Here is a 16806-nt window from a genome sequence, read left to right as displayed (position 1 = left end):
CCCAAGCTCTGGGACCCTGTGAGGGGAAGGGTACCAGAACCTGGGCTCGGGAAGTGGGTGTTTCATTGCTGTGTAGACGTACTCTTAGGCACTTGGAAGCCTAGCCCCTAGTCAATAAGCATAATTATTCAGTCATGACTATTGAAAGTCAGTGTTCAAATTTTGAAAAATTAATTGCATGTAGGCAGTGAGGCTGCATGACTTAATACATTATTCTTAGCTCTTATATAGCATCTTTCAAGAATAGATTTCAAAGCACTTCACAAAGAAGGGCAGAGTCTTAACTCTAAAATCAGAGGGATAATAAAAATGGTCTGGATTAAAAAAAATTAAAATTCCAAAATACTCTCTTCATGGGCAACACAGCAGGTGGCATATAAAGAAAATGTGTGTGAAGCATAGTATAAAGGTTATATCTGCATTCCTTTGTGATCACCTGCATAATTACTCATGGTTTTGCCATTAATGAGTGATGCAATCATCCAAAACTGGTGCCTGTAGAATATCTATTCGTTTATTTTGATCTTTTAAAAGATCACAGCTCAGCTAAATGGTGAGGCTGTTTACATGGTGGAAAATTAGCAGCTGTTTAACACTATGTAGTAACACCACAGAACAGGAGGAGCAAATATCCTGGTTAGGGTCTGATTCTAAGATCGCTGAAGTCAGTGTCCAAGGAGTCCAAGTGACTTTATAGGTTTGAATCAAAACCCATTTATCTAGTTTTGTCTATATGGAATTTGGAAATGGAACTTAATATATTGTCATATTCATTGATTTTCATTTCATTTTTAAATTTATTCCTTGGCCATGATGCATAAAAAATGGAAATATATTAAGACAGTATAACTGTCAACAAACTAAAAATCCAAAAAAGTTTGCATCATAATCTCACTTCTTACCTCACAGGGCTGCTGTGGGAATAAGTACATTAAAGATTGGAAGTGGTTTGAGATCTACTGATAAAAATCACTATATAAGAGTGAGGTGGTATTATATAATGGTACATACTTCAGTTGCAACTAATCCCCCCTGCTATTATGATATAACATTGTTTTGAGTTAACACCATCTGGTATGGTGTTATGCATCCAGGATTCTGCAGTGTATGTTCAATGTGTTGCACCATATCAACTGTTGAACTGTGCTTTATTTGAGATGTGAAAGCAATAGTTCATTTGCAAAAGATGAGGCAAAGCTGCTGACTGAAAGATGCAAGATTAATACAGCATGTATATATGTTTTTGTGTATGTACCTGTGTGCATCTACAGACACATGCATCGAATTAAGTGGCAGGTGGCAACTTTTAATAAACTTTAAAACAGGGGCAGGGTGCTATCCACCCATCACCCATACCATCTTATAGCAGGAAATTAATTGGTTCCAGTGTGGGAGTTACAGGGCTCCTACCTTATAACCCATAATGTGGGGTAGGCTGCCTTCGCACTACAACCCCAGGACTTTGAGCTCTAGCAATCTCCCCCTCCCCCATCAGGGGAAAAGAGATTGCAGCGGGGTGGGGAACTTGGCCACAAGGACCCCAAGTTTTCACCCTATCACATGAGCCCAATACCCATCACCAAAATCCCAGGTCTTTTTCCTCTGGGAACTGTTCATTTTGTTCTCTTAACTGAACTGCAAACCAGGCACAAGTTGCAACATATAAACCACGCCAACCTAGTACCTCAGTTAGATATTAGGCTCATTCAGATTGTAGTGTGAAGATGCTGTGAGGAAGGCAAAAAAAATTCCCTGGTCTTCTGTCAATTGGTCCATGGGAGGAAAAAAAATCCTTCCTGACCCCCTAAACAGGCAATGGGCTAGACCCAAACCATTTCTCTGGCTTGGTTCCTGTTCCTAGTTCTGGGAGGTAGGATGGGCTCCTGGAATGGAACTGAAAGAGGCTCAACATGGCCCCTTCACCTTGTTAAATCCTGGGAGCTGGGGAATGCTGGCCAATCGGCACCCCTCTCTCTCAGCTGGCCAATCAGTGCCAGAGACTTCCAGTGAGAGGAGCTACCTATTGTCCTTTGGCAAGTGCCTCCCTCCCTTGTTGCTGGGGCTTTCTCCCTTTCACTGCGAGCCCCATCAAGTTCCTTCATGCATTGTTGCAGGTGGATGGCATTTATCCTTCACCTGAGTTACCTTCACTCTTCCCAGTAATCACACCTTTCTTCCAGGGCTATTTATAACATTCCAAAACTCTGAACAGCTTTGAAACCAATTAAGTTGCACCAAGGACCGGGATTAGTCCATAGTTGAACTGTACCTGGATGTGTCACTTATTCCAGCTCCTGGGCAGGAGGGATGATTGAGTGGTTAGGGCACTGTCTTATGAAATGGGAGATCGAGGTTCAATTCCCTACTCTGCCATGGACTTCCTGTGTGACCTTGGGCAAATCATTTAGTTTCTCTGTGCCTCCATTCCTTGGCTGTAGAATGGATCTAATAGCAATTTTCTACCTCGCGGGGGTGCTGTGAGGATAAATATATTAAAAGATTTAAAGCACTTTGAGATCTACTGATGAAAAGTCCTATTTAATAAATAGGCATTATTATTTATCATCATCTTGGGTTGGGGCTGGGTAGATCTTATTTTAATGGTATGTATATTATATATGACTCGTATATGAGCAAGAATATACCTTCTTCTTTAGGTGTGCCTTGTCCACCTTGTGAAAACCACACTCCATTTTGCAGCTAAACAATATTAAGGATAAGATTTTGTCACAGATATTTTTAGTAAAAGTCAGGGACAGGACACAAGCAATAAAGAAAAATTCATGGAAGCTTGTGACCTGTCCCTGACTTTTACTAAAAATATCTGTGACAAAATGCGGAGCTCAGCTGTGGGGTCCCCACACCACCCCCGTTTTGTTTTTAAAAACAAAAAATAATGAGTTTGGTATTCTTTTTATTTGCCTTTCTGTTTTTGAGTCTGCAAGGTTCATGCTTTCAAACTTTTCTTTGCAACCGTGAAGGCCAGAAACGTACTTTAAAACAGGGCTCCACTGAGTTTTAAGTGGTGATTAAATCTTAAATGGTCCCTTTCTGATAGGATGTTTACCCACACATGCCATGAAAGGATTAATATGGATTTGAGAAGCCAATTAATCACCCTGTTTGCACGTGGAGGATGGGCCAGAGATAAAGCCTAGCTTGAGGGATAGAGCTTTTTCCATAAAGAACTGGGTGAGCCCAGCTGGAGAATGGAGACCCAGGAGAGAGGTGGGAAAGAGGCCCCTCTCTCTGGGAAGCAGCATAAAAGACAGCTGAGAATTAGAGAAAAGCAGACAGTCTTCTCCAGGGATAAGGTGGAAGCCTGACTTGAGACAGGGACTTGAGGAGTTGTATGTAGCTTGCTTGAACCACTGGGCTGTGGGGTTGATTGAGGCACAGAAGCCTGTGGCTAGACAGAAGGACAGTCTAGCGCAGCAGAGGTATGCCTGTTACAAAGTGGCAGCAAGCTGGGCTGAGTGTTTGGTTTTGCATACATTTTTGTTGGACTTTGGTAAAGGACTCTCTGTCCCCAGAAGGGACAGAACTCTGTAAACTAGTCTGGCTGGAGGGCCATATGGTGTAGGCCAAAGGACTGTGGGGGAGAACTGAGGCAAGGGGGCTGTGACGCCATATCCGGCCAGGAGAGGGTGTGTTGGGGGAGCAACTTTGCTACACCTTGTTATACAGGAGTTAATCTTGCAGTATGTATATGTTGAGAAAGATAATGATGTTTTTACTGTGACTTTTTCTGATCACAACTACACTTCAAATGTCCATATGGTCCAAGGATCTTAATATATTGAACATCTGCCAGAGCCCATTTGTGTATGATTTTTGAAAAATTTGAACCATGAAAGGAAAACATGACACCATCACCAGCTGTGCAGGGCAAGGGATGACTCCCAACATGAAACCTGGATTTGAAGAGCAATGCCTAATTTAAATAACATTGCTAAATGAGAGGATGCTCTCAGGTTGCTTCACATGGACTAAGACAGACTGTTTTGATTTTTGGTTTGCAAAAACATCTCATTTGCTAGCTTTAGTTTTTGAAAACATATTTAGGATCAAGATTCTATTTTATCTGAACCATGAATGTTTGCGGGTTTTCAGTTCTGGTTCATCTCTAAATCGAATGGTTGGATCGGACATATAACTTACCCTCTCTATGGTGTCCTTTTATAGACCATCAGTTCTGCAGTTGCATAAACCTTTGTGCTTAACAGCTATCCATGAGTTCAGAAAAGCATTCAGCGTTTGAGTTTACATCAGTACTGATAAAGATCAGTAGTTAACAATGGATGATGTGTTCAGTAGTAGCACAGTGGAGAGTTTTTTATGAAAGCAGCTGTTTTATTGTATGTGAAATATGGAAGTTTAAAACAGAACCCACAGTAGTGAACATCCAGCAGGGTGAGATGTGGTTCATTTCAGGTCTCCTAGCACTCTTTTTACTATGAGACATTAAGTCCACTGTAGGATTTAGAGCCATGTATGGAAAATATTATAACAAAATATATGTAGTAGCAAGATTCAAAATTTTACATGACCTCTTGTAATTCTCTAAAACCTTCACTCTCTCTGTGTCTGCTACTTTTGTGCTTTTGGGAGATGGTTGTTGATATTTGTAACCTACTGGATTCTGTAAATGGCTTTTCAGGGATCCAGAACTACTTAAGTTAGTGGTATATGGCATAAGAAGATTTTACCAGGTATTTTGAAAGGATACTTGCAGTGCTGCAGAGCCTAATGAAACTAGTATTTCCATTTATCATAAGAGAAAGTTGACAGAAATACGCACACAACTCTAAGTACTGTAATTCCCACAATGAATAACGTAAATTACTTAAATCCTGTGAATTTATCAAGAAAATCTCCTGTATGCCAAATGCACATTAAAACGGGAGTGGGGTTTTTGGCCACATGTGTTGCTGGTGCAGCATATCTTACTTTTTCAGTAGAGCGGCGGAGCTGAAACTCTTGTTTGAGGGGTGGTGAACAACATGTGTGTATTCAAATCCATGCTCCTTTTTTCCAGAGGGTTTTGTGGGTGGCTTCGCTGTTAGATTTCCAGGTTTTGGAGCATCCAGTGTGACACCCGAAAAGGCTATCCTTCCTGAGGGAAATAAAATATATATTAAAAAAAATGACTTCCAGTGGTAGCCTGGAAAGCCAAGTTCCTTATAGTGGGATCAGGGTATAATCATAAGAGGAGGAAGTTATGAAAGACTTAAAAATGACAAATAAAAACACTTAATTGAACCAAACCCTCACATGGAGACTAGTACAGCAATGGTGGCTCTTTACAGCAGTTGGTTTTTATCCTTTTTTGAGGAAGATAAAATATGATTATCCGCTGCTGTAATTGTTCCCCAAATACAACTTTACTCACCATCTTCTGTTCCAGAATTCTATGGGAGACTACAGCCCTCGTTCTGCTTTTGTTACAGTGTTACTCCAGACTTCTGTCAGTGTAACTAAGATCAGATTCTAGTCCTACTTTCCAGAGGCATAGCATCATAATGATCCCCAGAAGAAAGGGAAAATAACCCTGTAATTTTCCACAAATTTGGACTCATTCTTGCAAACACTTAGCATAATTTTCCCCATGTTCCTACTCTTATGCATATGGTTATTCACATCTCTAAGTGTTTGCATGGGTCCTAAAATGACTTTTTTTTTTGCAATTGTTACCATACTTTGTCATTTTCCCCTTGCTCTTTGAAAGAAGAAAGTATCTTTATTGTTGGAAAAAGAGTGAATAAGATTCAGTCACTGGGTTTGAGTCTTAGACGAAAGTGAGTTCTGCCATGTCTTTGATATTATGTGTTTGCCAATCAGTCTTTATTGCACAATGTCAGTGTTTCCCAAACATTTGAAAATTGAGTCCTTATTCCGAAGAATGAAACCCATCTTTTCTTCAACCTGCTATGTGGTGTTAAAGGCCTACACATCTTGATTTATGCATGTTTCTATCCCATTTGCTTCCCACACTTTGGGAAATGCTTGTGAAGAACTTCATAGTTGGCACATCCTCTCGTTTCTTAAATGATGAGATAAGCAGTGAAATAGTGGTGTTGATATTTAAAGTAGCATCTGAAGTAGTATCTGTTGAAATGAATGTGGGGGGGACTTCATAATTCAAAGCTGCTATTTCAGGTTTTCTGAAAACTCAGGTAGATGTAGGCATCTGTTACTCATTTCATGCTTGAAGGTTTTCTTTGCAAATTTAATAGCTAAAATGTGTGTTTTAATTAAACCTGAGATTCTGGAGGACAATTGTCAGGTTTGTCCATGCCTGCAATTACCCCTTCACATGCATTTCTATGAGCACATGCCTTGCCCTTTGCAGTATTAGTTTAATTTTTACATCTTTTCTAACGTATAATCCTGTTTGTAACCAATTTCATTTGTTTTTCAGAATGAGATGAATGCCATAGCATCATCAGGCCTCTTCTTCAAAGACGGTAAAAAGCGCATTGATTACATCTTGGTCTATAAAAAGTCAAGTCTACAAATAGAAAAAAGAAACACTTTTGAAAAGAACCTGAGGGCAGAGGGCTTAATGTTAGAAAGAGAGGTATGTCTTCTAGTATATATTTATTCTGAGATTACCTATACATTACTGTGATAAACTATTAAATATTAAGAATATTCCTAATTTATTACAAACAGACTTTCAAAATTATAAGTGCTGACCAGGATTTTAGTGCTCTATGTTACCATCTAAATCAGAAAACGACTGATTCACCACTATGTTGATCTTATTTATATTGGCATTATTCCATTTAAATCAGTGGAGTTGAACTGATGTACGGAGTAGTACAGTGGTCAGTTGGGCCCTATCTACTTAGAGTTTTCTTTCTCGCTCTCCCAGTTGGCACAGATGGGAGCACTGTGAAATAAAAACTGAAGTCCACCCACTAGTCAATCCAAAACAGCATTGATAGGCTTGAAAAAGAGTCCATTCCCAGTCTTCTTTTACTGATTCAGATCAGGGACTTGAACGTGGATCTCAACATCCAGCTAAGTGCCTTCACCACCAGGTATTGGCTCTTCTAGGGTGATGGAGTGTCTATCTCTGGTTTTTCATGAGAAACTTTGAAAGGGTAAATGTTTGAAATTTTTTACGGGAGGAGGAAAACCATTTCCCATCCACTACTCTACGAGATCTCCTCTACTCTATGAGATCTTCCCAAAATGATGAGGTTGATAAGTCCCATCTGAAACCCCCAGAACCATTTTAACAGTATGCTGAATTGGTGTGTTGGATCAAGGATAGCAGTAAGATAAAATAGGATGTTTACCCACTGCTATAATCAATGTATATAGTTCTGTGGAATAGTGTTCCAAAGACAGTGGTGGAAGCCCTATCTTTAAAGACATTCATAGTAAAACTATAAATATAAAACACTGGAAAATAGCAGTCCTGTATGGTCAGTGGAATAGACTGGAAGATGTCTTTGATTGTTCTCATCTCCATATCTCATTGCAACTGCAGTGCACATATTATCATGTACTACCCTTTACTTAGGACTCTAGATGATGCCATAGACTTCACCAGGAACAAAGAGCACACTCCTGAGAGCAGAAGTTGGCCCATAGGCATGTTTTCAGAAACCAAACTGCCACATTGTACTCAACTGTTAATATATATTTATTTTATCACCCATTGCAGCCAGCTATTACGAGCAACGACATAATGTTTGTTAAAATTCACTGTCCCTGGGATACGCTGTGCAAATATGCAGAAAGAATGAACATCAGGATGCCTTTCAGGTATTGTGGTTATTTTATTTTTAATACTTTGATTTTTATGCTTTATATTTAACTGTTTTTAATCAATTATGAAGGTAACATTGAGTCCCTTCCTATTGTTCAGACTGAACAAAACAAGCCTCCTACTTCATTATAACTAAATTCCTCTCTTCTGATGTCTTCAAAAACAATCATTTTTAAGGCCAATTTTGGGGGTAAAAACATGACTAATGATAGAGGCCACTGTATTTTTCACATTTGCCTACAATAACTGTATCGAAAGCTTATTTTCTTAACAAACTCACATACCCCAGAAAACCCTACTGCTCAAGGCAAATCACACACATTTTGGAAGACCTTTTCTGGAGATCCTTTTCATGGTCTCAAAAGATCTGTGGTTTGTGGTTTTAGGCTTAGGAGCACAGAATCTTCTTCTGAATGATGGATCACAGCCAGACCTTGACTGGAATTGTATCCAAAGGCAAGGGAAGTTACAGAGACAACTAATATTCATTCTTTCAGAGATAAAACCCTGACATTCTGTTTTCCTGGAATTCTCTTCACTTCCAGTTTCCAGATTGATGATCTTCAGTTTCCTTATTTATTTAGATCTATACAAATGCTAAAAGGCAGCCTGTCCATAAACTCTAAACACCTTTCAACTTAAAAATTACAACACAAATGTATTCTTGTAGTAAATACAGAAATACAATTAAAAATAACCTATCTCCAGGAAACCAGTAGATGTAATATTCAATTCCCCCATCCGTGCAACAATTCCCCATGCTTATAATTTCCCATCATTTTTAAATGCCTGTGGCAGGGAAAGATGAGCCTTGTAGTGTGTGCTGAAACTCACTGGATTTGGGATACATCAGGCCAAGGTGGCAATCAAATTCCAAAGTGAGAGAACGCCTCACTGATGCCCTTACAGCAGCTCCTTCTCACTTATATTAGTGGGGCTCTCGCTCAAGTGCCTCTGCTGATTTCAACTATTTCAACTATGACAGTATGGCATGGGGAGAGAGAGATAATCCTTCATGTAAATAGGTCCTAAGCTTAGAATTCACCCAGAAACTCACAGGCAGCCTGCCTGTCTTCAACTGAAAATAGATTTTCCCTACATTAAACCAAAGCATTATAAAATTTAAACTCTTTGACTGAATCATTTCCCAAATTCCTTTCCATAGTGAACAACTTGAGAAATAATCATTTACCATGTGATTTAAGGAAGATTTTTTGATATTGCCGTATGTGCTTCTCTCTTGCTTGAATGAGTCATTGTTAACATTTTAAATATTAATTTTTCCCTAAATTTCAGGACCCAAATGAACTCTTTCTTTCTTGGCATTTTAAACCACTAAACAAAATGGGCTATTTACCAGGAGACATGAGCCATCTGTGCTGGGGTAGCACAACTGTTTTGGAACTAGTGCAGAAGCATGAGACCTCTACACAAATAGCCCTGGTCTCCAAATCATCCTCTGAGTTCCCCAGGGCTTGGGGGTGGGTTCAGCAGTCTATTTTTGGGGAGCAACCACATCGCTGACAATCAAGGAGAAACTCTGTGAGGGAATTCTCAGTTTTCCTCCCCTTGAGCAAGTTTTATTATGTGAGAGGGACATCTGCCCTGGGATTCTAACTGTAGATTGGAATTTATTTAGACAGTTCACCGGTTATTTGTTGCTGTCTTAGCTTGTGATTGATGGGGAATATCACTGAATTTCCCAGTCAGCCACTGTAAACCTTACACATGATTTCCATATTTGTCTTTTTAAGACGTTCTTTGGGGCTTAAAGGATGTGAATTTATTCCAGTGTCTAGTCTTGATGCATCCACAGCTAGTTCTTGCACAAAGATAGGGATGTTCTGGATATTCTTTAATTTGTAAGAGATGCTGGCTGTAAGTTTCATCAACACCTTTTTTCAGCTTTGTGCCAGATAACTGGTATTTACTTCCAGCAAGATAGGTAAAAAGCTCTTGGTGAAAATATAATTAGATGTTTCAGAACAGCAGCCGTGTTAGTCTGTATTCGCAAAAAGAAAAGGAGTACTTGTGGCACCTTAGAAACTAACCAATTTATTTGAGCATAAGCTTTTGTGAGCTACAGCTCACTTCATTGGATGCATAAAGTGGAAAATGCAGTGAGGATGTTTTATACACACAGACCATGAAAAAATGGGTGTTTATCAAAAGTGAGGTGGGGGGAGAGAAAACCTTCTGAAGTGATAAACACCCATTTTTTCATTGTCTGTGTATATAAAACATCCTCACTGCATTTTCCACTTTATGCATCCAATGAAGTGAGCTGTAGCTCACGAAAGCTTATGCTCAATAAATTGGTTAGTCTCTAAGGTGCCACAAGTACTCCTTTTATAATTATATGGGCTCTTAGAGCTAGTCAGCTGCCTGTCTGTCTTGTCATGGGGGAGTTATGCAGCCCAGTGGTCTGATTAGAGGAGTTACAATCTGGCATTCTGTTTATGACTCCTGCTGCTGCATTGGCAAAACTACATGAGTCTTTACTAAATTGTGGAAGCAGAATACCCAGTTTGCTTGTGCAAGCCAAGGTTGTGTATGTAAATTCAGGTCCATGCATTTTTTTTTAATCAAGACTTTATTAGGTGAGATTCTGACCTCACTGAAGTCAATTGTCTTAACTGTGAGCAAGATTTCCCTGTAAAAAAGAGACGATGATATTTTTTCCTAGCTGACAGGAATGTTGATATCAAATTGGCTAATGTCTTTGGATCACTTTTAGGATGAAAAGTGCAAGTTTTCCAAGTTGTAATATTGGTAATTTAGGCTGAACACTCTGAAATATTTGAACAGCCACCATCAAAAAAAAAGGCAGGGCTTTTTTTTTTTTTTTGAGCAAAACTGAATTGTTGTCTGCCAGCTCTGACCACCTCAGCAAATGAGCCATTAACCAAAGGCAGAAGAGAGTGAATCAGTGACAGAAAGTAATTAAGGCTCCCATTAACAGTCCTGTAACCAACCCAGCCTTCTCATAACTGATTATTTATTTCAATGAAAAACAAATTAATAAAAGAAGAGCATGGGAACTGATGATGAGTGCTTTATAGAAGGAATCATAGATGGCATTCTACTCTGCCTTTGAAGTGTGCACAGAACTCTGATAGCTAGAATGGGAGTTATATACAGCACGCAATACAGCATAAAAATAAACCACTATGTGACTAATCCTGCAGTTTGGATGCCAGTTAAATTCACTTCGATTTAAAAAAAATAAAAGGGCAATATTTTGGGAGTCAGTGAGGTCATGCAATTTGGGCCTAATCCTGCACTTATGAATGGGACTTGAATGGGACTGCCAACATGCATAAAGTTACTCATATGCATAAACATATTTGTTGGATTGGGGCCATTAATTGTATATTTCACTTTAATCATTTTTTCCCATTTCCTAATACTGTTTTTTTCTCCAATCTTGTCATCATTAGAAAGACTTAAAGTACAATAATTATTTAGATATTTGATCTAGCTGATTTCCTTACTTTAGAGAGAAATTTATGAAATAAGGTCCAGTTCCTACAAATATTTATATATGCTAACGATTTTATTGGAGTCTAATTAGTAGTTTTTCTAGGCAGGCATTCAAAGCAACTTTTTAATAAAATTCTTAGTCCACTACTCTCTCTCTCCCTCTCTCTCTTTCCTTTTGTTTCATGGCTCTTTGTTCCTTGGCTATTACTTTGCTTTATTTCATTCATATTTCATTCACTTCAGATATTTGAAAAGTAGGTTCTAAAAAGCAAAATTCCACTGCTTACACACACCGAACAGAGTATACATATGTTAAATAGGCTATTTTTTTAAGTGCATACTTGTACTGAGGTTTTACTTAACCATTTTCTAAGCAAAAAGAAAAGGAGTACTTGTGGCACCTTAGAGACTAACCAATTTATTTGAGCATATGCTCAAATAAATTGGTTAGTCTCTAAGGTGCCACAAGTACTCCTTTTCTTTGTGCGAATACAGACTAACACGGCTGTTACCCTGAAACCTGTCATTTTCTAAGCAGTTTAACGTATTCTGTTGCTGAGGTCACTGCACTTCTCATCTGTTGGAGAGAGGAAGCCTTATTGTACACCTGATACAGTTCTCTCCCAAATACAGTTTAATAATACAGTTCTCTCCCAAAGTGTGCTCTGTACTAGCAGCAGATTCCTTCCCCTCCTCCTGGCTTACCGAGAACTAAGGCTCTACCCATTCCCTAACCCTAGCCACCCACTCCCTTCCATCTGCATGGGAGAAGGAGTAGTGGCCCCACAGAGGCTGCTTGTCCCACTCTGCTTGACCCATGATGCACCAAGCCTCATGTGTTACACCCCCTTACTCTCCTGCTCAGTGATGTAAGGGTGGGTCACAATCTTGCTCTTTAATGATACCACTTAGTAGGCATAGTCCCAAAGAGAATATTTGATCTGAATTCATGGCCTGTCTCTAAACTCTGTCTTAAATACACACCTCACAGTAATCTCATTGAAATCAACTAGGGTGACCAGATAGCAAGTGTAAAAAATCAGGACAGGGGGTGAGGGTTATTATGTGTCTATATAAGAAAAAGCCCCCCAAATCAGGACTGTTCTTATAAAATCAGAACATCTGGTCACCCTAAAATCAACAGAGTTACCCATGAAAGGGGAGAAGTATTTGGCCCTAGATATAGCATAAATGTAGCTGGAAAGAACCAAAATCATGTATATGTTTCCATCCCAAAGGACTACCCAAAGACCCAGAGCCTGTTCTCAGTGAAGTCAATGAAAAACTGCAAATTAACTTTACTGGTAAAAGGTCGTACTTCAGTGCATACTATGTATTACTACTACAGCAAATTCAGGTTGATTGAACCAGCAAATTTGTTGATTTCAGCCAATTATTTCAGTCTGAATGAAAAAAGAAAATATTTTGTAAATGTTGAAATGAATGGAATATTCTGGGTGGGTCTTTCCTAATTTCTCTCTTTGAAGCTGTTCCACTTTATATAAAATACTTCAATAGTCACAGAGCTGGGTCAAGCTAAACCTTTCATTCAACACAACATGAAATTTTCCCAACTTTTCAATTTGCTGATAATTCTGAAAAATTTCAGTTTTTGTTCCACCTGAAGCAAAAGGTTTTTTCGATTCTCCCCCCCTTCACCCCTGCCAAGGAACCACCAGTGAACCAAAAATCAGTTATTTGCCCAGCTCTTTTTCTGATAATTGATCTTTGAGACTCAGTATGGTATGTAATGTAAAAAGAAAAGTGATGTATGAATAGTTATCAATAAGATTTTTTTAATACTTTGCAATAATTGTTGTCTTTTACATACATTTCAATATTTTTCACATGATTACATTGGGGATCATGAATTATTTATACTTAGGTTTTTAATGGGATATGCCTGAATGTTCTATTAAAAAGAAACATGTTGCATGCTTAAAAGATGTGTATAAGAGGCAGCAGCTTTGCCATATAATATTGAAACTCCAGCAAAAAGATGATGTTTATTCATGCACAACAAATATCTTCTAAACGAAAAGTAAAACGAAAAGAAAGGGAGTACTTGTGGCACCTCAGAGACTAACCAATTTATTTGAGCATAAGCTTTCGTGAGCTACAGCTCACTTCATCGGATGCATTCAGTGGAAAATACAGTGAGGAGATTTATATACACAGAGAACATGAAACAATGGGTGTTACCATACACACTGTAACGAGAGTGATCACTTAAGGTGAGCTATTACCAGGAGGAGAGCTGGGGGGTGGGGGGAGCTTTTTGTAGTGATAATCAAGGTGGGCCATTTCCAGCAGTTGACAAGAACGTCTGAGGAACAGTGGGGGGTGGGGCGGTGGGGGATAAACATGGGGAAATAGTTTTACTTTGTGCAATGACCCATCCACTCCCTGTCTCTATTCAAGCCTAAGTTAATTGTATCCAGGTTTCAGAGTAACAGCCGTGTTAGTCTGTATTCGCAAAAAGAAAAGGAGTACTTGTGGCACCTTAGAGACTAACCAATTTATTTGAGCATGAGCTTTCGTGAGCTACAGCTCACTTCATCGGATGCATCCGATGAAGTGAGCTGTAGCTCACGAAAGCTCATGCTCAAATAAATCGGTTAGTCTCTAAGGTGCCACAAGTACTCCTTTTCTTAATTGTATCCAGTTTGCAAACTAATTCCAATTCATTGGAGTCTGTTTTTGAAGGTTTTTTGTTGAAGAATTGCCACTTTTAGGTCTGTAATCGAGTGACCAGAGAGACTGAAGTGTTCTCCAACTGTTTTTTGAATGTTATAATTCTTGACGTCTGACTTATGTCCATTTATTATTTTACATAGAGACTGTCCAGTTTGACCAATGTACATGGCAGAGGGGCATTGCTGGCACATGATGGTATATATCATTGGTATGTGAAATGGCCCACCTTGATTATCACTACAAAAAGCTCCCCTCCACCCCCCCCGCTCTCCTGCTGGTAATAGCTCACCTTAAGTGATCACTCTCTTTACAGTGTGTATGGTAACACCTATTGTTTCATGTTCTGTATGTATATAAATCTCCCCACTGTATTTTCCACTGAATGCATCCGATGAAGTGAGCTGTAGCTCACGAAAGCTTATGGTCAAATAAATTTGTTAGTCTCTAAGGTGCCACAAGTACTCCTTTTTATTTTTTGCAAATACAGACTAACACAGCTGCTACTCTGAATTCTGTAAAACAGAAATTGCAGTATGTATAATGAGTAAATGACCTATGTCTGTAGCTCAGCTGGACTCCTTCTGAGTGGAACAGTTCAGGGTAATTAAAGGTAACGAAAGAAGTCGTGTTTCATAAATATAATATCAAAAAAATCCTTGTTAACTTCTGTGGTTTCTGTGCTCCCTTTACAACTCTGTTTAGGAACATCACAAATCAGGCTGCCAAGTGCCTAAGAAGTATTCTAGGTTGTAAAGTTACCATCTGATGAGGATCTCATTTGTTTAACATCCAGAACTGAAATATTTTTTATGTTTAATTATATTCCTGTGCGAGATGGGAAAATACTTCTTGAAAATTGGCTGAAAAGAGTTTAACCGTTTATTTTAAGTACTGATACTCAAAAACATTGCTTTACTCTTATCTTAATACACAGTAGCATAAAGGGTCTAGGCAACTTATACCCTTTGGGGACTAGTATGTACCATGTAAGGCCATGATCCAGCAAACTGATCCATACAGACAGTGCCCTGTGTCTTCAGTGGGTCTCTGTGCTGACATAAGCATACACTCACCTAGATGAGAGTGCAGGATCAGGGCCTTGCAAAATTGAAAGGTCGCTTGATATAGAGGGAGGGGGCATGTAGAGCAGTACTGGGAAGTGAAAAAATTTTTTTGCCTCAAATCTGTATGTGTGTTTGTGTTTCAAGAATAACTGTTCTCTGTGAAGATTTCATAGGAAATTACATGACTTTTTCCCTCAGAAGTTACTGTACCCAGGGAAAAGAAGAGAGAAGAGAACTGAAATATAAAAACAATTTGTTCCAGTTACTGCTTAATGAATCTTGGATCCATATACTGCTCTTGATTTGTATGCAAAATGGTAATGGATGTTGATGAGTCACATGTACAGATTTAAGACAGTGTATATAGCCTTTAATGCAGAACTAAAGCAACTGCTAATTTTGAAATTGAGTCCTGTAGTATTAAAAAAATTAATAATTTTTTGGACAAAACTTGTATTATCTTTATTGAGAATTCAGTGAATTCAGTAGTCGGACATGCCCAGCCTATACAGATCAGTCATATCAAAATTTAGATTAATTTGTCACGAGTCATGATATGAACCATTTCAAATTCCAGCAGACACACTGATCGGAATATCCTTAATGAATTACTGTATTTCAATTTAAGGATGGTTTTCACTCTTTAGCATGTAAATGTGCATGGTATGTGTTCTTCTATAATGTGGGAGTCCTTGTCAACTGTCTCTTACTTGATTGTTCTCAGATGACTTCTGCTATTCTTTCAGGAAAAAATGTTATTACACTGACTGGAGGAGCAAAACCATGGGCAGGTTGGTGGGTGATGCACAGCTTCTAATCTTGCGTATAGTCACCTGCTAAACATTAGCAGTTGTAAATTTATCCAAAGCAACTAAAACCATGAGATTTGATTGATGGAAACTCAAAATTGTATTAACACAGATAATGTCCTAAAATAGTCAACTGTTACATGATGCAGTACAGTACAGCTTTGCCAGTTCTCATTTTGCAAGTGAAATACTTCTCATACCAAAACAATGGTCTCATTCAGCCTATGAGCAGAGATTTAATATCAAAGACAGCATTGTAGTGAGGCCTCCGGTTACTAAGATTTCATTGTTGCTTTAAAAAATATACTTTTTACTAGCAAATTATGTCTTGTACTAATCAAAACTAAACTCCAGTTGTTGAACTAGGAATGTGAGCATGCAAATACACACAAGGTTCACTTTATGCCTGTGAGTAAAGGCCTAAATTTAAAAATACACTTTGTGATGCAGTATCCTTGAGCTTTTGTTTCATATATTTGATGGCTAGCAATAATAAATAAATAAATAAATAAATAAAGGTTCTTTGACTCATTGTGTGAGTTAGCAAGGTTCTACTATATTTCCAACATGCGCTCCATTCTAGCATTATGGGATATTAACTTTCCATAGAGAAGCACTCACTTGTAGAAACGGTAGCCTCAAGAGCTGATGAGACCTATTGCTCTGTTCCAAAATGTAAGTGACAATTGGAACAAGCTTATGAGATTTCTAGACTAATTTCCATACCAAAAATGTCTGTCCTAATGCTTATGAGTAAGCTTGGAAGGATTAGATTTGTATCAGTAAATGTCGATAAACATCTAGTTCATCCATATACACACACACACACACACACACACACACACCAACAAAAATATTTCCATCGAGTATAATCAAAATCTGCAGAGAGACAAAGTAAGAAAAATGCAGCTTAAGAAATTATTGAAATTTGATTTAAGGTTTTATTTGGTATGTTTTGATATGTGATGTT

At 38.5% G+C, this 16806-nt stretch overlaps 1 protein-coding gene across 2 annotated transcripts in view; it reads left to right on the top strand.

The window, feature by feature from the left end:
• The window catches only part of ANO3 (anoctamin 3), a 364404-nt gene that overhangs the window by 260839 nt on the left and 86759 nt on the right, over positions 1–16806 (top strand). For both annotated transcript variants that reach the window (XM_074955170.1, XM_074955171.1), the window contains exons 5-7: positions 6422–6580; positions 7679–7779; positions 15774–15818. In XM_074955170.1, the coding sequence (XP_074811271.1) occupies positions 6422–6580; positions 7679–7779; positions 15774–15818 (305 nt within the window). The remainder of the gene's footprint in view (positions 1–6421; positions 6581–7678; positions 7780–15773; positions 15819–16806) is intronic.

Source organism: Natator depressus, chromosome 6 (genome assembly GCF_965152275.1).
Source record: "Natator depressus isolate rNatDep1 chromosome 6, rNatDep2.hap1, whole genome shotgun sequence".
In the NCBI taxonomy this organism is placed as follows: Eukaryota; Metazoa; Chordata; order Testudines; family Cheloniidae; genus Natator; species Natator depressus.
The sequence above is the reverse complement of the archived record's forward strand: the minus strand, read 5'-3'. Positions and strand labels throughout refer to the sequence as shown.